The sequence below is a fragment of the Natator depressus genome, chromosome 26, assembly GCF_965152275.1.
Source record: "Natator depressus isolate rNatDep1 chromosome 26, rNatDep2.hap1, whole genome shotgun sequence".
Lineage (NCBI taxonomy): Eukaryota > Metazoa > Chordata > Testudines > Cheloniidae > Natator > Natator depressus.
Window position 1 is genome coordinate 10,466,320 of NC_134259.1, and position 16,991 is coordinate 10,483,310.

The window sequence follows — 16,991 nt, forward strand, 5'->3', positions numbered from 1 at the left end:
GAACTAGGAACTCCTGAGTTTTAATCCCAGCTCTGACACTGACTTCCTCTAAAGACTTGATGAAATCACTTAATCTCCCTGCCTCAGTTTCCCCATCGCATAGATGGGGATAACTGTGTGCACTTATATGAATCCCCTGGGTGTTGTGAGTTAAAGCCTATCCCTTCCTAAGTAAACCCACTCCCCCCAAAACATAGAACTAACATGAGATTTGCACTCTGCTTGTGTGTTATATCCCTTTGCCGCACACCGTGGCCATCTTGTCTGTTTAGATTGTAAGCTCTTTGAGGCAGGGACCAGGTTTACAAGGTCTAACCCAATGGGCTGGATTGGTCCTTAGGCACTGCAGTAATAAATTATGATCATCATCAACACCGTTTGGGAAGCATTTTGAAGATGAAAAGTGCTATATAGGCTTGAACTTGCAAAAAGTACTGACTGACTCCTACAAGGTGCTACATACCCTCTGCTCCCATTGAAGTCAATAGGCCACATCTTTACTCACTTTACTCAAGCCACTAATTTCTAACAGAGATTTGCCTATGTAAGACCCTAGTAAGTATATTTTCTATCTTTAGTGTGATGGGTATTAGGTTACTCATGGGTGCTTTCTACCTTCGGTATGATGGCTATTAAATTATTATTGTAAAGGAATTGCTCTGCTTTTTTACGGCATTACAATGCCGGGCATCTAGCTCTAATCAGCCCGAGCGATTAGCAAGTCTATTTTATTAAAGTATATTTGCAGTAAATTTAAAAGGTGCAGCCCCAAGAACACTAGCAGAGACTGAAGTCATCTGGTTATCTCTAGAGCAGGTGCAGAAGCAACACAAGCTTCCCCTCCATTGTCCTCCCAATGGGCCTCAAACATAACTGGGAATGATCATCTGAGATGGGTAGTTAGTATCTCAGAACCATCAGGGGCAAACAGTTCAGACCCCTGGTGCATTCAGTACTTAGGTGCTGTGTTGACACTTCCAACAAATGTGCCCATGGTAGCAGCTGTGGTGGTTATTTATGCAATACAGATGCCTGACCTCTAGGAATTGGACTGTCAGCTGATTTCACATAGAACCCTGAAACAAGACTGGATTTGAACTGGTAATGGCAGGTCCTGCAAGATTTAGTGTCGTGAGTAATCCTCACTCATAAAGTCAATGAGATTATTCTTATGAGTGATCATTACTGACCTGAGTGAAGCTGCGAAGGATCAGACCCTTTGAAGTGAAGGGTTCTGTGTTCCATTAACAATCACTTGAGCCATCCAAACCTCATCCCCTAAGAATCAGCATGTCTGACTGATCTCCTTTACACGCAGCTTGTCACTGATGTCCTCATGGATGCATCGATCATAGATTCCAAAGTCAGAAGGGACCACAGTGATCATCTAGTCTGAGCTCCTGCATAACACAGGCCAGAGAACTTCCTTCCCCAAAACAATTCCTCAACAAGAGTTTAGATTCACACATCTGGAGTAACTGGACTGAAGGCAGTGGAACCAGTGTGAGACCAGAGTCAGCTTTCAGATGGACATGGATGCTGCTATGAATTTATACTGCTTGGGCCACACCCTGGCTCTACAAGAGTCAACCGGTGTTTTTCCCTCCATTTCAGCGGTAGGTAGATTTGGCCCTTATGCCTCCCTGGATGCCCACATTGAATAACCACACAGTAATAATTAAAAAAACACTAATGGGATATATACTGAGAATGAAGTGAATGTATCAGTTATTCAAATATAGTATATTCTGTATTGCAACATTATTCCAATGTTATGAATATTGTAACATGATACTTCTGTATTATTTTATATTGTATATGTATATATATATATATATATATTACATTTTTATGCTTGGGTTGCAGGAATTGTTAATTCTATTATAATTATTATGTTAGTTTATGTCTGAGTCTATGTTAAAAAGAAAGAGGAACAGAAAAGAGAAAAACATGGAAATAGGACCTGATTCTCTGATCATTTCAGGGCCAAAGAAGGGTGAGAGGTGGGAAGTAAAAGTTGCTTTATGATACCTTCGCAGCTTGCACTGCTGGCTAGGGACAGTTTAGTCCCCAACTCCTCACTCCAGTTTAGAGCAGCCTCAGGGCTGCTCTAATGTATACTAGTTTCTATGGCTTTAATGGACCATTGTGACACCTAGGAAACTCTGAAGTGGAGGGAGTTCTGGCCACATCACTCTTCCTCACCATCATCCCTATCAGGGAATACACAGGGGTGCATTGAACTAGTACCACAGCTGTACACCATCCATGGAGTCCCTTTATGCACGGGGAACTTTCAGACAGCTGGGTCTGCTTGACTTCTGATCGGTTTGCACAGCCAGTCTTTAGATGAAATCCTAGCCCCACTGACATTGACGCAAAATTCCCACTGACTTCAGTGGGACCAGAATCTCATGCTTTGGATTCAGTGGAACTTTGCAGATATACACCAGCTGAGGAGCTGGCCTTAAGAATGTAGACTTGCTAAGGTTCAGTGTTTCAAAACTGGTCTCTAATTTTGGATGCCTCCCTTACTAAGACTTAAACCTCTTTGGGACAGGGACTGTCTCTCACTACAAGCCTGTACAGGACCTACCACATTGAGGTCCTAATGCGCTACTGTAATACAAATAATAAATAATTTTGAATGTCCAATTTGAGCGTCTGACCAGATGTTAAAAAAGGGAAGCAGCCAAATTAGAGACTACTTCTGAAAATATCGCCTTACTGGTGACATACATTCTTCACAAGTTCCATACACCACTTAAGCCCTCACAAGAATGCATAAATAAGATTTCAGCAATACATAGGCCTTTTACTGTCTCTCTGCACAGGGACAAATTTCACCCTTAATTATTTCTAAAAGCTGGTTATTTAGCCATGTGAATGTGTATTACTCTCGAACACTTCCAACATTAGAGCAAGCTTAGAGTCATTTTGAAAGAACTCTTTGCTTTGTGATGGTCTATGAGATGCTGCATAATGTGTAGAAATTCCATGGCTTTACTTTGCATGACTTGTCTCTGTTTCCGATAATCATTGGTGCTCTCCTGGGAGTCTGCCTGACTCAGGCCCTGGCCGACGATGTAAGTGGATGCAAGTACTTTTCTGTGTTCAGGGCTTATCAAAACAAGTAGTAAAATCAATATTTAAACAATAAAAAACATGAAATGGGCAAAGTCCACAATATACTTCTGATCTAGATAAGACAAGCCGGAGAGTAAATGGACAAATTTTGATCATGTTTATGCTGGTGTAAATCTGGAGTAAACACACTGGAGCAGAGTCACTCCAGATTCACACTGGTACATGTGAGATTAGAATCTGACCTAAAGTACTCATCTTGTGCAACAGGATTTAATCAGTGCTGCAGTATTCAAATTGATAGGCAGCTCCCTAGAGACTCTGCAGGTTTTCCTGCTGTTATCTAAAGTACTTTGTATTCATTTATGGTCTGGCTTTCCTCCCCCTAAAATTACAATATGAAGTGTCCGAGGCACATACTGACCTATTATTTGGCAGGGAGAGGTAAATACTGCTATCTTTTCCAGGGCCATGAAAGGCCCCTTGACAGCATCATCATCATGCTTCTGTCACCCCAAAGAGATGAGGTACAGACCAGGCACCAGCATGGATCAGCCCCTGCCTCCTCTGCAGGGACCCCCTGTCCAGCAGAATGCAGAGGATGGAGAAAAGGGAATGCACAAAGACTGAGGATTTTATAGTGGTTGCTCCTGCATGGTGGGGCATGGGGAAACGGGTTGATACATTGCGTCTCACAGCTACTTCGTGGCTTGGGAAGAGTCTTCTTTCCCACCCCCCATGTCCAGCAATTCAGGCATGGCTGAGGATTTGACCCTTAGTGAATGAATATAATTCCCATTAATATTAATGGTTGATACCTACAGGTTGAGCAAAGAATCTTATGCAGAGCTGACCAAATTCTTCACACAGTTACACCGGCAAGACCCACTCATTTCAATTGGCTGCATCTCATGCATCTGAAGAAGTGGGTATTCACCCACGAAAGCTTATGCTCCAATACGTCTGTTAGTCTATAAGGTGCCACAGGACTCTTTGCAGCTTTTACAGATCCAGACTAACACGGCTACCCCTCTGATACTCATTTCAATTTGTGACACAGGAGCATTTGACCCAATATTTACTCTATTAATGAGGTTCCAAAATCCTTACTCAGACCAAATTCCCATTGAAATCCGGTGGGTTTTGCCCTGGGTGAGACTGCAGTGAACCTGTATCATTCTTATTCATGCCGTTCTGTTTCATTTAGTCTATCAATGAAAACAACCAAGGAAACGATGGTGGAAACAGCCACCAGAACGTGAACGTCAACAACCAAGACCACACTGCCAGATCAACAGCTACAATGGTTGGAAGGCTTGGGATGCAGTCTGGGACTACAGCAAGGTCAGGATACACTAAGAACATGGGTATTAATAATTACATGGAGAGCTTACCTCTCTTGTCATCCAAAGTGATCTGCAAATGGAAAGGAAATGTCATTATCCCTGTTTTACTGATGGGGAAACCAAGGCACAGAGCGGGAAAGTGACTTGCTCAAGGTCACAAAGCAAAATCAGTGGCAGAGCCAGGATGGAACCCAGGGGTGAAATCCTGGCTCCATTGAAGCGTGTGGCAAAATCCCCATCTACTTCAGTGGGATCTGGGATTGCGAACTCCAGGTGCATTGCCATGTCCACAGTATCATGCTGCTCTCTATATACCACAGCTGACATATTGGAATGTACAGAGGTTTACCCCCTACTCCTCCTTCACCTATAGGAGCCACTTGTCAATTACTACATCCCAAGGAGAAATGTATTCCTGACCCCAGCTATTAATCAGTTATTGTTCTGGGGCCTCATCCAAAGTCCACTTAAGGCGATGTAAACATTCTCATGGACATCAGTGGGCTCTGGATCAGGCTCCTGAAATGTAAGGATGCAGTTTTCCCTGGATCAGCGTTTCACCCCTTATTTTACACATCTGTTCTTTATATCCTTTGGGCCCGAGGTTGATCAGCCCTTGCATGGACATGCCCAGGCTTTGCACAGTCTAATCCAAAGTTGTTTTCAGTCTGTGGCTGACAGCACATTGCACACATGCAAGTCATGTCGGTTGGAAGTTTTGTACCAGTATAACTATTTCTGTCGGGGTGTGATTTTTTTTCAACCAAAATAGTTATATCATTACCACCCCTGCGTGGAAACAGCTATCCCAGTATAAAGGTGCCGTATACTGGGATGGCTTATTCCTCTTCCTGTATACAAATAGCTGTACTGGTATAAAGCCCCTTTATAGCGATATAACTATGTCCACACAAGGATTTTATCATGTTAACTATTCTGGTACAACCTTCTAATGTAGACAAGTTGTTAACAATAAATTAAAAAATCTGCAAAAATATATTCCATCACAATGAATTCCTGGAGAATTACGGGCAACTTTCAGATCAGCTATAAAATTGAGGTTCCGACCACTTGGAGTTATTAAAGATCCCACGGCATTTGTTTTTACATTAAAATTCCAAGTGGGATAATTCCCTTTTTCTTTAATTCGGTTAGATGTAGTATTCTTATTTGTTTCCTGTCCTAAACTGCTATTGTAGTGTTGCTATTAGCAGTTAAAGACCCATTTTATTTTATTCCAGTGATGGCTACATTTTAATGGCAGGTGAAATAATTTCCATATAGTTGGCATATCCATTTGGAAAGAACTTTGGAATCTTTTGGCTCCATGAAATTTGGTTCATACATAGACATAAAGGAGCACAGAGTACAACAGAAGGAGATTAAGGCAAAAAAGATACAGCACTTTTGTCACAGGAGCAATGTTTTAGTTAAAAAGGTGCTACACAGAATCAGATAAGTAATCATTCACATCGATGTTATGCAATATACATGTCAGCAGTTTCTTCTTTGTTTTAAAGGAACTTTTTGCTACCAGGCTGTTCAACAAGAGTGCTTACATTGTTGCAAAGATGAATAAAGATGCATTCCCAAGTCTGGAGAAACTCAGCAAGTTCAAGGACCAGAAGGTGAGAGGTCAATACATATGAGGAAATGTTAGTCAAAACAAACTCTTTTAGAAACAGGGCACAATCCAGCTCCTACTGAAGTCAATGGGAGTTTTGCCACTGGGATCAGCGGGAGAAAGGTTGAGTCCATAGCTCTTAAATTCAGTGAAGTCGCATAGTTTAAAACTGGTGTAAAAGAGGGGAGAATCACATCCACGCTCTCTAAAATGCTCAATGGGACAGAAAAGCATGGCAATCTGGGTTGATGTGGTATTGTATTCCATATATTGGGCCTGAGTCTTCTCTCACTTACATCCGTGAAAAGCTTCTTCTGCCCCTCTCCAGGCCTGGGTCTCTTGTCCCTTTTGGGCTCTTTTCCAGCTCCCTGTTGCTGTTGCGGAGTATCACCCCCAGGACTGGCACCTTGGAGTGGGGTTTCTTGTTCCAGGAGTTAGTGCCATTCCTGTGGCTCAGGTCTCCAGCTACAACCCAGCATGACTACTTTCCTCCACAGCCAGCTCCTGACTTGGTTCCCTTAAACCTTTTTATTATGAGGTCCAAGTGTTGACCATATGAACACCAGACCCCGTTAGTCCTGCCCATTCAGGCCGGGATGCAGTTAATTATGGTATAGATGGGGCTGACTCTATTTCCCTTTAAAGGGGTCAGTCACCCTGTGGCAAAATTTGTTTTGATACAGACAAATCTCCACTTACTCAATTGCCCACAAAACAAAAATGAGAATAGTTGTGAGTAAAATCATGCAAAATTCTATTCAGAAGTCACAAAAGTATTGGTAAATTGACTCCAAGGAGACTTAAACATGTGCTTAAAATTAATGACAGCCATAAGTGCTGATCTGCACAAAGGTTAGAGCTGGATGGAAAATTGGTTTCTTTTTTGTCGAGAATTTCAACTTTTTTTTGAAAAACCAAAACTGAAAAATGTTGTCCAAAACCTTTTGGTTTCGGGGTAAAATGTTTTTGGCTTTCAGCCAAAAGTTTTCAGTTTTCAGGTGTTCAATTTTTAAGCAAAATGCCAAATTTTTTTGGCAGAAAGCAGATGCTTTTCATGAAAAATTTTGTTGAGTCCAAAACTCAGTTTTCAGCCAGAAAGCAATTTTGATCGAACATTTTCAACCCTCTGTCGTAAAGATGCTTTCCTGGGTCAAGGCCAGACATCCAGGTGACACAAATGAACACTCACACATATCTTAAGGATGCCTATCGATTGCATTGTGCACATTCTGCTATGGTATAGCCAGCCAAGAGTATGCCACCACCACCTTTCCTGAGATTTTCGATCACCAAGACCCGCATCAGGAATGTTGCCCAATTCGGAAGGTCCATTAACACTCTCTGTAAAGGAGTCCCTACGTACTACGCACAACAGGATCAGGGTGAGCATTTTTGCCTGAGTGTTTAGAACATGATAATGCATGAAAAAGGAGAATGTAGATTATTGCATTCAATGGGGACTGGATGAGATTGGTAATGGGCTAGAGAAACGTGTATTTCTAGGGCATTGTTCAGCTGCAGTCGGAAGCAACGTTCTCACTAAGCAGTATAATTAATTGATCTCTGAAGTATCTCGTTATATTCTAACCATCTCTCATCTTTTCTTTTTCCCTTAAAGGAGGAGCCCTATTGTTTGAGTCTCAAGGCTGTGTTGATTCTGGAACTCTGGGCTTGTTGGGCATTTACCTGTGTGGCAACATCTCAGGTTGCTAAGCTTAGCTGTTGGTCATCATTCAGGATCCCCATTGCTTTGGGTTTTTTATTCTCTCTTCACTTTATCTGTCTCTTTTGTTCTATTTTTAGAAATACACCATTTCAGACTTTCCATTGTTTGATTTCAAGTCTGGCCTCCAACTGTTAAATAAAGTGCTTTCATGAAAGGGATTGTGCCTGACTCTCCGTTTTTCCTCTCAGAGTTTAATGAAAAGGATATTGGCTGGAGGTTAAAACACCAAGTTAGTGTCATGCCCCACACTGCTGCCTTATTCTGCTTTTCGTTCTCTGCCTTGCTGCAAAAATATTGGCCATGAAGTATAATGAGAGAGGACCTGTGTATTGATATAGACCTAAATCCAAGGAGAGCCACAGACACAGGTTTGATGTCGTTTTGTTAGGAGAACTGCAGCAGCCCACAGCCCTTTCACTTTCACAGCACTAGCCTTCCAGCAGTAGTGGGTTTGCCAGTTGTAACAGCCTGGGAGTCTTAAAGGGAGTAAAAATACAGGCAGTAAAAATACAAACCCAGTTATACAGTCAAATTCAGATTAAGATAACCAGATAAATGCAAATTAATGATTTTAAAACACTTTTGTATTAAATAATAATCCTAGACTAATATCTATCTATCTGTCTATTATTTTTGTGCATCCAGCACATATCTTAGGGGACTGTGCAGGATAGTTCCCTAAGGGCTTTTTTCAGTTTTAGCACCATAACAGATTTTAAACCTGAGCAACGTAACCAGAGACTTATAGATTGAAGATCCAGTGTAATAAAGCCTAAATTAATAGAGACAACCAGTTTCTATGTCTTTAGGTGACTGGATGGCTCAAGGACTTGCGAATATGTAGTGGACTTTCACATCTACATTATCAGTTCAAAGACAGTCTGTGTCAGTGGTGATAAACACATATAATTAACATTTGGAGGCTGTTTCATGGCCTGTGTAAAACAAGTGGAAGGTCCCAGTTAGAGATGGTTGGGAATTTTCCACTGAAACATTTCTTACTGAAAAATGCCTATTTGTCAACAACAAAACTGTTTGTGAAATAGGGACAGTTTCGATGAATCTCCCAATTTGAAATTTTTTTGGCAAAAAAAGTTTCAAAATTGTTGAAATGAAAAGTTTTGACTTTTGAAATGAAAAGTTTCAGTTTTTCTTGTTGAAGTGACTTTCAGTTACAGATTTTAGCAAATGTAGACAAAAAAGGGTTTAAAAAGTTCAAAATTGAAATAAAACATTTAGAATTTATCTAAGAAAAATGTTTCAATTAACCTGAACTGTTTTTTTGTTTGTTTGTTTGTTTGTTTGTTTTTGTTTTGTCAGTTCATGACAATTTTCAAGATTTGTACTTTTTGTCCTGATTTGGGGTAGGAAATTTTTTCAAAATCTTGGAAAATTGTCATAGGGTGGGAAGACCATTTCTCACCCAACCCCAGGCCAGTTTCTGAAGTACAGCTATCCACATTACAAATCCCACCAACTGAATTGCTCCTCTTAATGGCACCCTCAGGAGACAGCCGAAAGCGTGAGTGGAGAATGAACTATCTTCTCAGCCTTCCAGGTGGTACTTTCAAAGCAATGTTGAGGCACTTTGGCAGGACAAGACGGGGAAGTTTTCTCAGGCTGTTAATATTATTAAATACAAAATCCTATCTCTTGGAGACACACACACAAATGTTCCTAGATTTAATTGCCAGCCTTGAACCCTCCAGGTACATTTTTCCGGATCACCAAAGACCTGCAGCCTGTTGTGAATAGAATTAATTTGTCTAACAGAACAGTTTCATCATAAGAAGATAAAATGCTCCTTTAATAAGTGACAGATGGTTTGATAAGCAGCCAGATTTGAAAATAACTAGGTTAGGAAATTATCCAATTCCCTGGACTTATAAGTATGCTCTGCTCACTGGCAGTCCTTCAAGGCTCAGTAGGCTGCATTTTCCAACTCTAAAATATGCATTCCTCCCAAACATTAATTCCCGCACTGAAATCTAAGAGACAGGGCTGCAGCTATGCTATGCTACCTTGCGTCATTCAGTTCCCCTTGCAAGCTGCCCTCTGGGAAAACATCTGAAGTGCCTTTAGCAATTGGCACAGCTTTTATAATTGGTGCTGAGGAAAGGGAATCCGGGAAGTAAGCTTTTTGGGGCACATATCTTTTTGTTCTGTGTTTGTACAGCACCCAGCACCTGGTCCTTGACTAGGGTCCTAGTTGCGACTACAACACGAACAATTATTATTAATAATAATAAAGATGATAAATGATGGTGAGATTTCAAATGCTGTAAGTAATTTAGGTAGCCAATTCCATTTGACCTAGGCCCCTTTGAAAACTGCAGTCTAAGTCAGTGAGGAACCTGAAATGCATTGCAAAACAAAGTGTCCCATCCAAACTTTTCCCAAGTTGGGATGGTGTTCACATTCAATGTTTGGTTCATCTCACAATAAAGATAGGAGCTGAATGTAAACTTCCAGATCTAAACTTTCTCAAAGTTTGAGAATGTTAAGGTCTGGGGTTTTGGTTCAGACCCATCTCTAAAAGTAACGTTTAAATAAAACATCCTAAAAGGAGTTCTGAAGTATTAAAGATGTGGCTGCTAGTTTGGATGACATCTATCTATCTATCTATCTATCTATCTATCTATCTATCTATCTATCTATCTATCTATCTATCTATCCCTAGCCATCACATTTATGGAGTGCTAGTCACTGACGTATCTAGGTGCTGACTTCACTGGGGAGTTTTGTTTGTAAAAAACCCTGCAAGGTTGAGCTCATATTATGTATGTCACATTGCATGCTGAACAGATGAATGGAACAAGGACAGCTTTATTTTGCTTTGGAGGGAAGCATACAAGCACAAAAATAAGAGGAGAGGGGATTCATTTAGTTGTGTGCTGCTTGTTTTGCAAAAGAAAACCAAGGCAGGTGGAATGTTTCATTCTTTTATTGGTAGATCATAGTTTGCGAGAGAGGCTGATTATGTGGAACAATGAGATTGATCCCAATGTAATAACATTGCTCACGGCTTACAAAGAATGAAAGCACCTGGAAAACAATAAGCCCATTCCAAGCAATGGCACTGCCAGGGTTACGTCTAAACACTGATCTTTCCGCAGATTGAAATGCCCAAAATGCCCAGGATTCCTGCCTTAGCACAGCCACCAGCTCTTATGGCACCTAAACAGGAAACAAGGACACAAAATATATTTTCAGTGACAATTCTCCAAAATCAAGCAAAAAAAAAAAAAAAGTACAGGTACAGGACCTGATTGTCAGTTAGGGTCCAGTCCAACACACATTTGAGACTCCAATTGATTTGTGTGGGAGTTGGATCAGACTCTTATGGTGCAACTCAAATGGGGGACATGCAAATGTGGCTTTAAGCCACCTTTCTGTGCTTTTGGTCCTGGGCCAGCCATGTGTCAAGCTAGTGCTCTGGCATAAGTTAGACCTACTATAGCCATTAAAATGGCAGGGGATCATTAGAGAACAAAAGAATCTTGGCTCCCTCCCCCTTCCCATGGCCACACCCTCTATGTCAGCAGCAGGGTGTAATGGAGGACCAGCAATAGGGGCTCCAGAAAGTGCTACCTTTGTCTGCTTTGCAAGACAGATCCTGGGCCACCACTCCAGCAAATCCATCTCGTTACTAAATTGTGGAATGCAGAATTGCTTTAGCACAGATGAGCCCAAGCTGTCATTTTATATTCAGCAAGAGAGGGAGGACAGTACAGTGATTAGGGTATTAACCTTGGACTTGGGAGACCTGGTTTAATTCCTGCTCCGCCAGAGACTTCCTGTGTGACCTTGGGCAAATCACTTAAGGTAGGATGCTCAAAAGGAGTTATCCTCACTCATTTTGAGCATTCCGCCCTTAGCCTTTCTCTGCCTTAGTTACCATTCGATGAAATGGGGGATATTAACACTGCTCTAGATCCCAAGGAAATATGCTAAAGATTGTGAGGTGCTCAGGAACTATGGCTCACATCAGAACCAGAGATAGAACTAGGAAAATTAGCTTCTTTAAGACTCAGCGCCTTCTAAAGAATTTGGTTTCAGTCTTGTTACTCACCTTCAACCTTGCGAACCTTGTAGACAGGCACACCTTTGCAGAGTTTCTCAATGGGTTTACCAAAGATCAACCACTCCTTGATTTCACCAAATATAGAATCACTGGGTTCATATTGCACCCACAGGCGTTTTGGGGAAAACATCTTGTTCATCATCTTAAAGGAGAAAATATTAAAATATAGTTAGCAATACATCTTATTCCTTAATCTTCTGTAACATCCTTGTGAGAAAACCCATCCACCTCTAACAAATTTTCTCTAGCCACATACAAAGCATCATCTAAATAAGTAACAGATTGTTAATTACAAAGAAGGAAATAGTCACAAAGTTCACTGAAGAGTAATTGTATACACATAGCAAAAATGAACTGCGTTAATCAAATACTTAATAATGATTAATAATAATATAGAACAGCTATATAGTTTTGCACTTTGGCAGCTTTCACTTTGTTTTCCATGTTCACCCTCCTAATCTGTACAGTTATTATAAATATATTAAGTAATTTTGCTATGAATATGTTACTGTTCACCTGTCAAAAAGAGGCCGAATTCTGAAATTCCCACTCAAGCAAAATCCCTATTGATTTCAGTGAAAGTTTTGCCTGTATAGGAACTTCATGGGTTGGCCCACGTAAACTGATGGCCAGATGTTCAGTTTTGCAGGCACAATTATCTTTAGTGAGTGCATCACTGTAGTATCAAAGTCTCTGTTTTGTTATCACCAGTCTAATAAGAAAGACTCCTAAGAACAGAGAAAAAAGAAAAGGAGTACTTGTGGCACCTTAGAGACTAACCAGTTTATTTGAGCATGAGCTTTCGTGAGCTACAGCTCACTTCATCGGATGCATAGCATATCGTGGAAACTGCAGAAGACATTATATACACACAGAGACCATGAAACAAAACTTCCTCCCACCCCACTGTCCTGCTGCTAACAGCTTATCTAAAGTGATCATCAAGTGATCATCAAGGAAGGCCATTTCCAGCACAAATCAAGGTTTTCTCACTCTTCCCCCCCCCCACACACACACAGACACACATACAAACTCACTCTCCTGCTGGTAATAGCCCATCCCTCTTTGAAACCTCTCTTTATAATGCGCATGATAATCAAGGTGGGTCATTTCCAGCACTAATCCAGGTTTTCTCACCACCACCCCCACACACACACACCCCCTCCAAAAACCACACACACAAACTCACTGTGTGTGGTTTTTGGAGGGGGTGTGTGTGGGGGGGAGGGGGGGTGGTGAGAAAACCTGGATTAGTGCTGGAAATGACCCACCTTGATTATCATGCGCATTATAAAGAGAGGTTTCAAAGAGGGATGGGCTATTACCAGCAGGAGAGTGAGTTTGTATGTGTGTCTGTGTGTGTGTGTGGGGGGGGAAGAGTGAGAAAACCTTGATTTGTGCTGGAAATGGCCTTCCTTGATGATCACTTGATGATCACTTTAGATAAGCTGTTAGCAGCAGGACAGTGGGGTGGGAGGAAGTTTTGTTTCATGGTCTCTGTGTGTATATAATGTCTTCTGCAGTTTCCACGATATGCTATGCATCCGATGAAGTGAGCTGTAGCTCACGAAAGCTCATGCTCAAATAAACTGGTTAGTCTCTAAGGTGCCACAAGTACTCCTTTTCTTTTTTCTTTTTACGAATACAGACTAACACGGCTGTTACTCTGAAACCTAAGAACAGAGAGTATTCCAGATGGCAGTACCCTTTATTTCCATCACACCACCTCTCTAACGTGACTTGCTTGTATATAGTACATAATACTTCAGAGAATTACCTGTTTCTCGTAAGCAAGCCGTCCAATTTCTTTCAGCTCTGGGATATATCCTTTCTCCATTTTCAAGATAAAGCAGGCCCTCCGGGAAAACAGCCTGGTAGCAGTGTATCCCTGTGATATAGAAAAGCAGGTTTCTAATTTGAAAATAGTTACTGCCACCCAGTTGTTAATCTTCTCTTTGTATGCTGGGCCAAATTTTGCTCTGAGCTACAACGGTGTAAATGCAGAGTGAAGTCATGGAGTTACTCTGCAGTCACACCATTGTAACTAGGAACAGAATTTATATCTCCTTGTTTATGTCTATGTACAGTTCTAAGGGCAAACTTTATCTTTTCTTCGTTTTGTATTTCTGTTGCATTGCATAGACATATGAAGAAACCAAAGAGATGGATGACTAAAATAGACATTGTTTAAGGATTATTCACAAGGAGGAAGAAGAGGTATCAAGCTAGTTTACTGTGTTTAAAAAGAAAAAAAAACCATTGAGATGATTTTAAGCCAAGACAGATTCTTGGTTTCACTTACATGTTTGTAGTCAAAAATGGTATCAGAGGAGCACAACCCAGCATGGACATGGATATCAGCAATATGAAGTTCATTGCTAATAGTCACGGTTTGCTGGACATAGTCACCGTTTGTTCCTGGGAGGCTATAGATCTGAGTACAAAACACAAAATATGCGATATTCACCTTTTTCACTCATCTGAAAAGTGCAACATAAAATACAGTGTTTTACCTATTATGATTCCAGGGCTAATGAAGTCAAAGAATTAAAATGAGTCTGATTTTTATTTACGCTATGGCCCTTTTGCATCACTTTGGCTGTACAAGGCCCCTTTATGCTACCAGAGTGGTGTAAAGGCGCCTTACTGTAAAGAAGAATCAGGCCTGCTGCATCTTGCTTCACTAAGGGATGACTAAGGAGGGAGATACTATCTATATATGACATGGTGAAATATTAAGAAAGGGGAGACATTTTTTAGAAGGGAGATAACCAGGAACAATGGTTTATAAAGTGAACACAATTATTTAGGCTGTATAAAGCAGCAATAATTTCTTCATGGCGAGATCTATTGGATTGTGACTTATTTTTGCCTAGGAAGTGTTGCGCTTGCAAATATCTATACTGTAGGGAATAATCCTGAACTGATTTAGTGGGATGGAAGGAGGTGACCTCACACGTCTTTTTCTTCTTCATCAGTCCTTCCTCAGGCAAGTGTCAATGGGAGTTCTTCCTGAGTAGCAGGATTGGATCCTTAATTTATAGGATTGTCTGGTTTGGCAAAGATTACCTTTTCCTTTGTGCTCAGCAATAAGCATTTTATTAATTTCCTCAGTGCCTTTTCTTCCTGGTTATCCCATTTCTCCAGGGACCTAATGCATTGCAAATGAATACTAGGCAGTACAAAGCATTGGCAGTCTACTTACTTCATATGAAAAAGCTTGAGTCCAAAACACTCCCAGCACAGCAATTACTGTAGCCTGAAAAAGAAATAACAGCATTCATATGCAATAGAAACACTAAAAACCACCATGACACATGGACAGAGTCCAGGCCAAAACTCAGAGCTTGCAGAATTAATGAATCAAGGGAAGCTATTTTATTCCCAAGGCTTGAAAAATGATCCACTTTGCACTGCAAGTGGATTATCTGAAAATAATTACATTTTCCAATTGTAAGTTTCTCCTGGTTACGTTTCATTTTGCTTGTATCACTGTGAAAGTTTATAAAAACTGGTTAATCTTAAAGGGAACCCAAAAAGAAATTTTAAAAGAATTCTACTTGTGAACTTGTTTACTTTTTTATGGTATTACAGAATCTATCTAGCTATCTGGTTATCTACTTTGTGATTGTTTTGATACTTGTGTTTTTGTCTTAGAAATATTAGGAACCCCAAACCTACTGTTCCCTAGTTTTGTTGGAGGACCTGTTGGTGGGGTCTCAAAGTACATCAGCTCTCACGCCTCAGCCGAAGGGAAGAAGGTATTTAACAAACACTTTCTTCCTCCAGAATGTTAGTCATTGACATTAAATATGCATTAACAAAAACAAGCAAAAACTTTTAGATGGTCTCTAAAAAACTTACAACTAAAAATCCCTGCCCCTTTCCATTGGAACGAGAAGCATATCCAGATTTTGATCTCCCACTGAATTTGGGATATTTATATCTGGTGGGTTGATGATTCCCTAATTGCCCTAATTCTTGTACCTTCCTCTGGAAAAATCTGGTGCTGGTCACTGTCTGAGATATGGTACAACTATGACCACAGGTCAGATCTCGTACGGCATTTCCTAGATTCCCATATTTGCTTGAGGCCTATTTTACGAGATAAAATATTACAAAGTCCAGTCCAAAGTCTAAATTTAAAAAATGAAACTTGCTAAATATTTTCTACCAGACAGTAATATTCATGTGCATTTTGCCATTCCTTGTCTGACTTTGTCTGAGACATTTCTCATACTTCTGTCTTTGTAAAAAATTTGTAAATTCAGTTTTCTTAATGATTTCATTCAGAAAATAACACCATACTTTTCGTTTTGAGAAGTTACATTTTTCTTGCTATTCAAAAATTACGCTGATTGCTTCCAAACATATTTCTTGATTCCTCTAAAAAATTATAACAAAAATTAGCAATGAAACATGCTTAAATTTGGGCTCAATCCTGAATCCCTTGTTAATGAATGATTCCCACTGATTTCAAGGAGATTATTGCAGCACAAAGAATGCAGGACAGTACCTTCTTATTGTACCAGCAAATGAAACATGAAACGTAATTATTCTCAAAACAGTGCTAACTTCACTGAACACTCTTGCTTCTTGTCAAAAAGAATTCACATTTTTATATAAATAGTAGCTTCTTAAAATAATTACAACTGCAATAAAGGACAAATATACTCACAACTGTGTTCATTTTTCTTTTGGATAAGAATAAGAAGTTGTGGATGAAATGGAAAAAAATTGCAGAGACCTGTAACTTTTATATCTTGCCATAGGTGTGGGAAACACTGGACAGAAATATGCTTTGTGACTTCAGTGATTCCATATCTACATGCCACACCATGGTAAACTGCTTTATCTGAATTTTGGGCCTGATATGTTGTAAGCACTTTAGTCCACCCTGAAAAGATTAAAATTGCTCACTGCGCAAATATCTATTATGTACTAATGAACTCTCTAGCGTATACAAATGCAAGTTTTAATTTTTAATACACAGACATAATTTCAATTTGTCTTTATTAGCAGAAATGGATATAAGGAAAGACTCTACTGTTCTTTCCTACTCTTTACATTTTACTTTCTGTATCTCCATCCCCAAACACCCACATAGCTTTAAGATGAACCTGGACA

At 40.2% G+C, this 16,991-nt stretch overlaps 1 protein-coding gene and 1 pseudogene across 1 annotated transcript; one reads left to right on the plus strand and one right to left on the minus strand.

Annotated features, from left to right (window-relative positions):
• Positions 1-1,532: 1,532 nt before the first annotated feature.
• On the plus strand, positions 1,533-7,767 carry LOC141978061 (gastrokine-1-like; annotated as a pseudogene).
• A 2,961-nt stretch (positions 7,768-10,728) lies between these two features.
• GKN2 (gastrokine 2) lies at positions 10,729-16,953 on the minus strand. Its single transcript, XM_074939906.1, has 7 exons — positions 16,939-16,953; positions 15,852-15,959; positions 15,070-15,123; positions 14,167-14,298; positions 13,642-13,752; positions 11,853-12,006; positions 10,729-10,957 (listed from the first exon to the last, which is right to left on the minus strand). Exons 1-7 carry the CDS (start codon positions 16,951-16,953, stop codon positions 10,875-10,877), a joined length of 657 nt encoding a protein of 218 aa, XP_074796007.1. The 3' UTR covers positions 10,729-10,874.
• Positions 16,954-16,991: the final 38 nt, after the last annotated feature.

Bases quoted from the DNA above. Each gene is read 5' to 3' on its own strand.
- GKN2 (XM_074939906.1), bottom strand. The intron at 15,124-15,851 runs GTACAAGAATTA...TTTCTTTTTCAG, and splicing joins CCAGATTTTTCCAGAGGAAG to GCTACAGTAATTGCTGTGCT. The intron at 14,299-15,069 runs GTAAGTAGACTG...TTTTGTACTCAG, and splicing joins CTCAAGCTTTTTCATATGAA to ATCTATAGCCTCCCAGGAAC.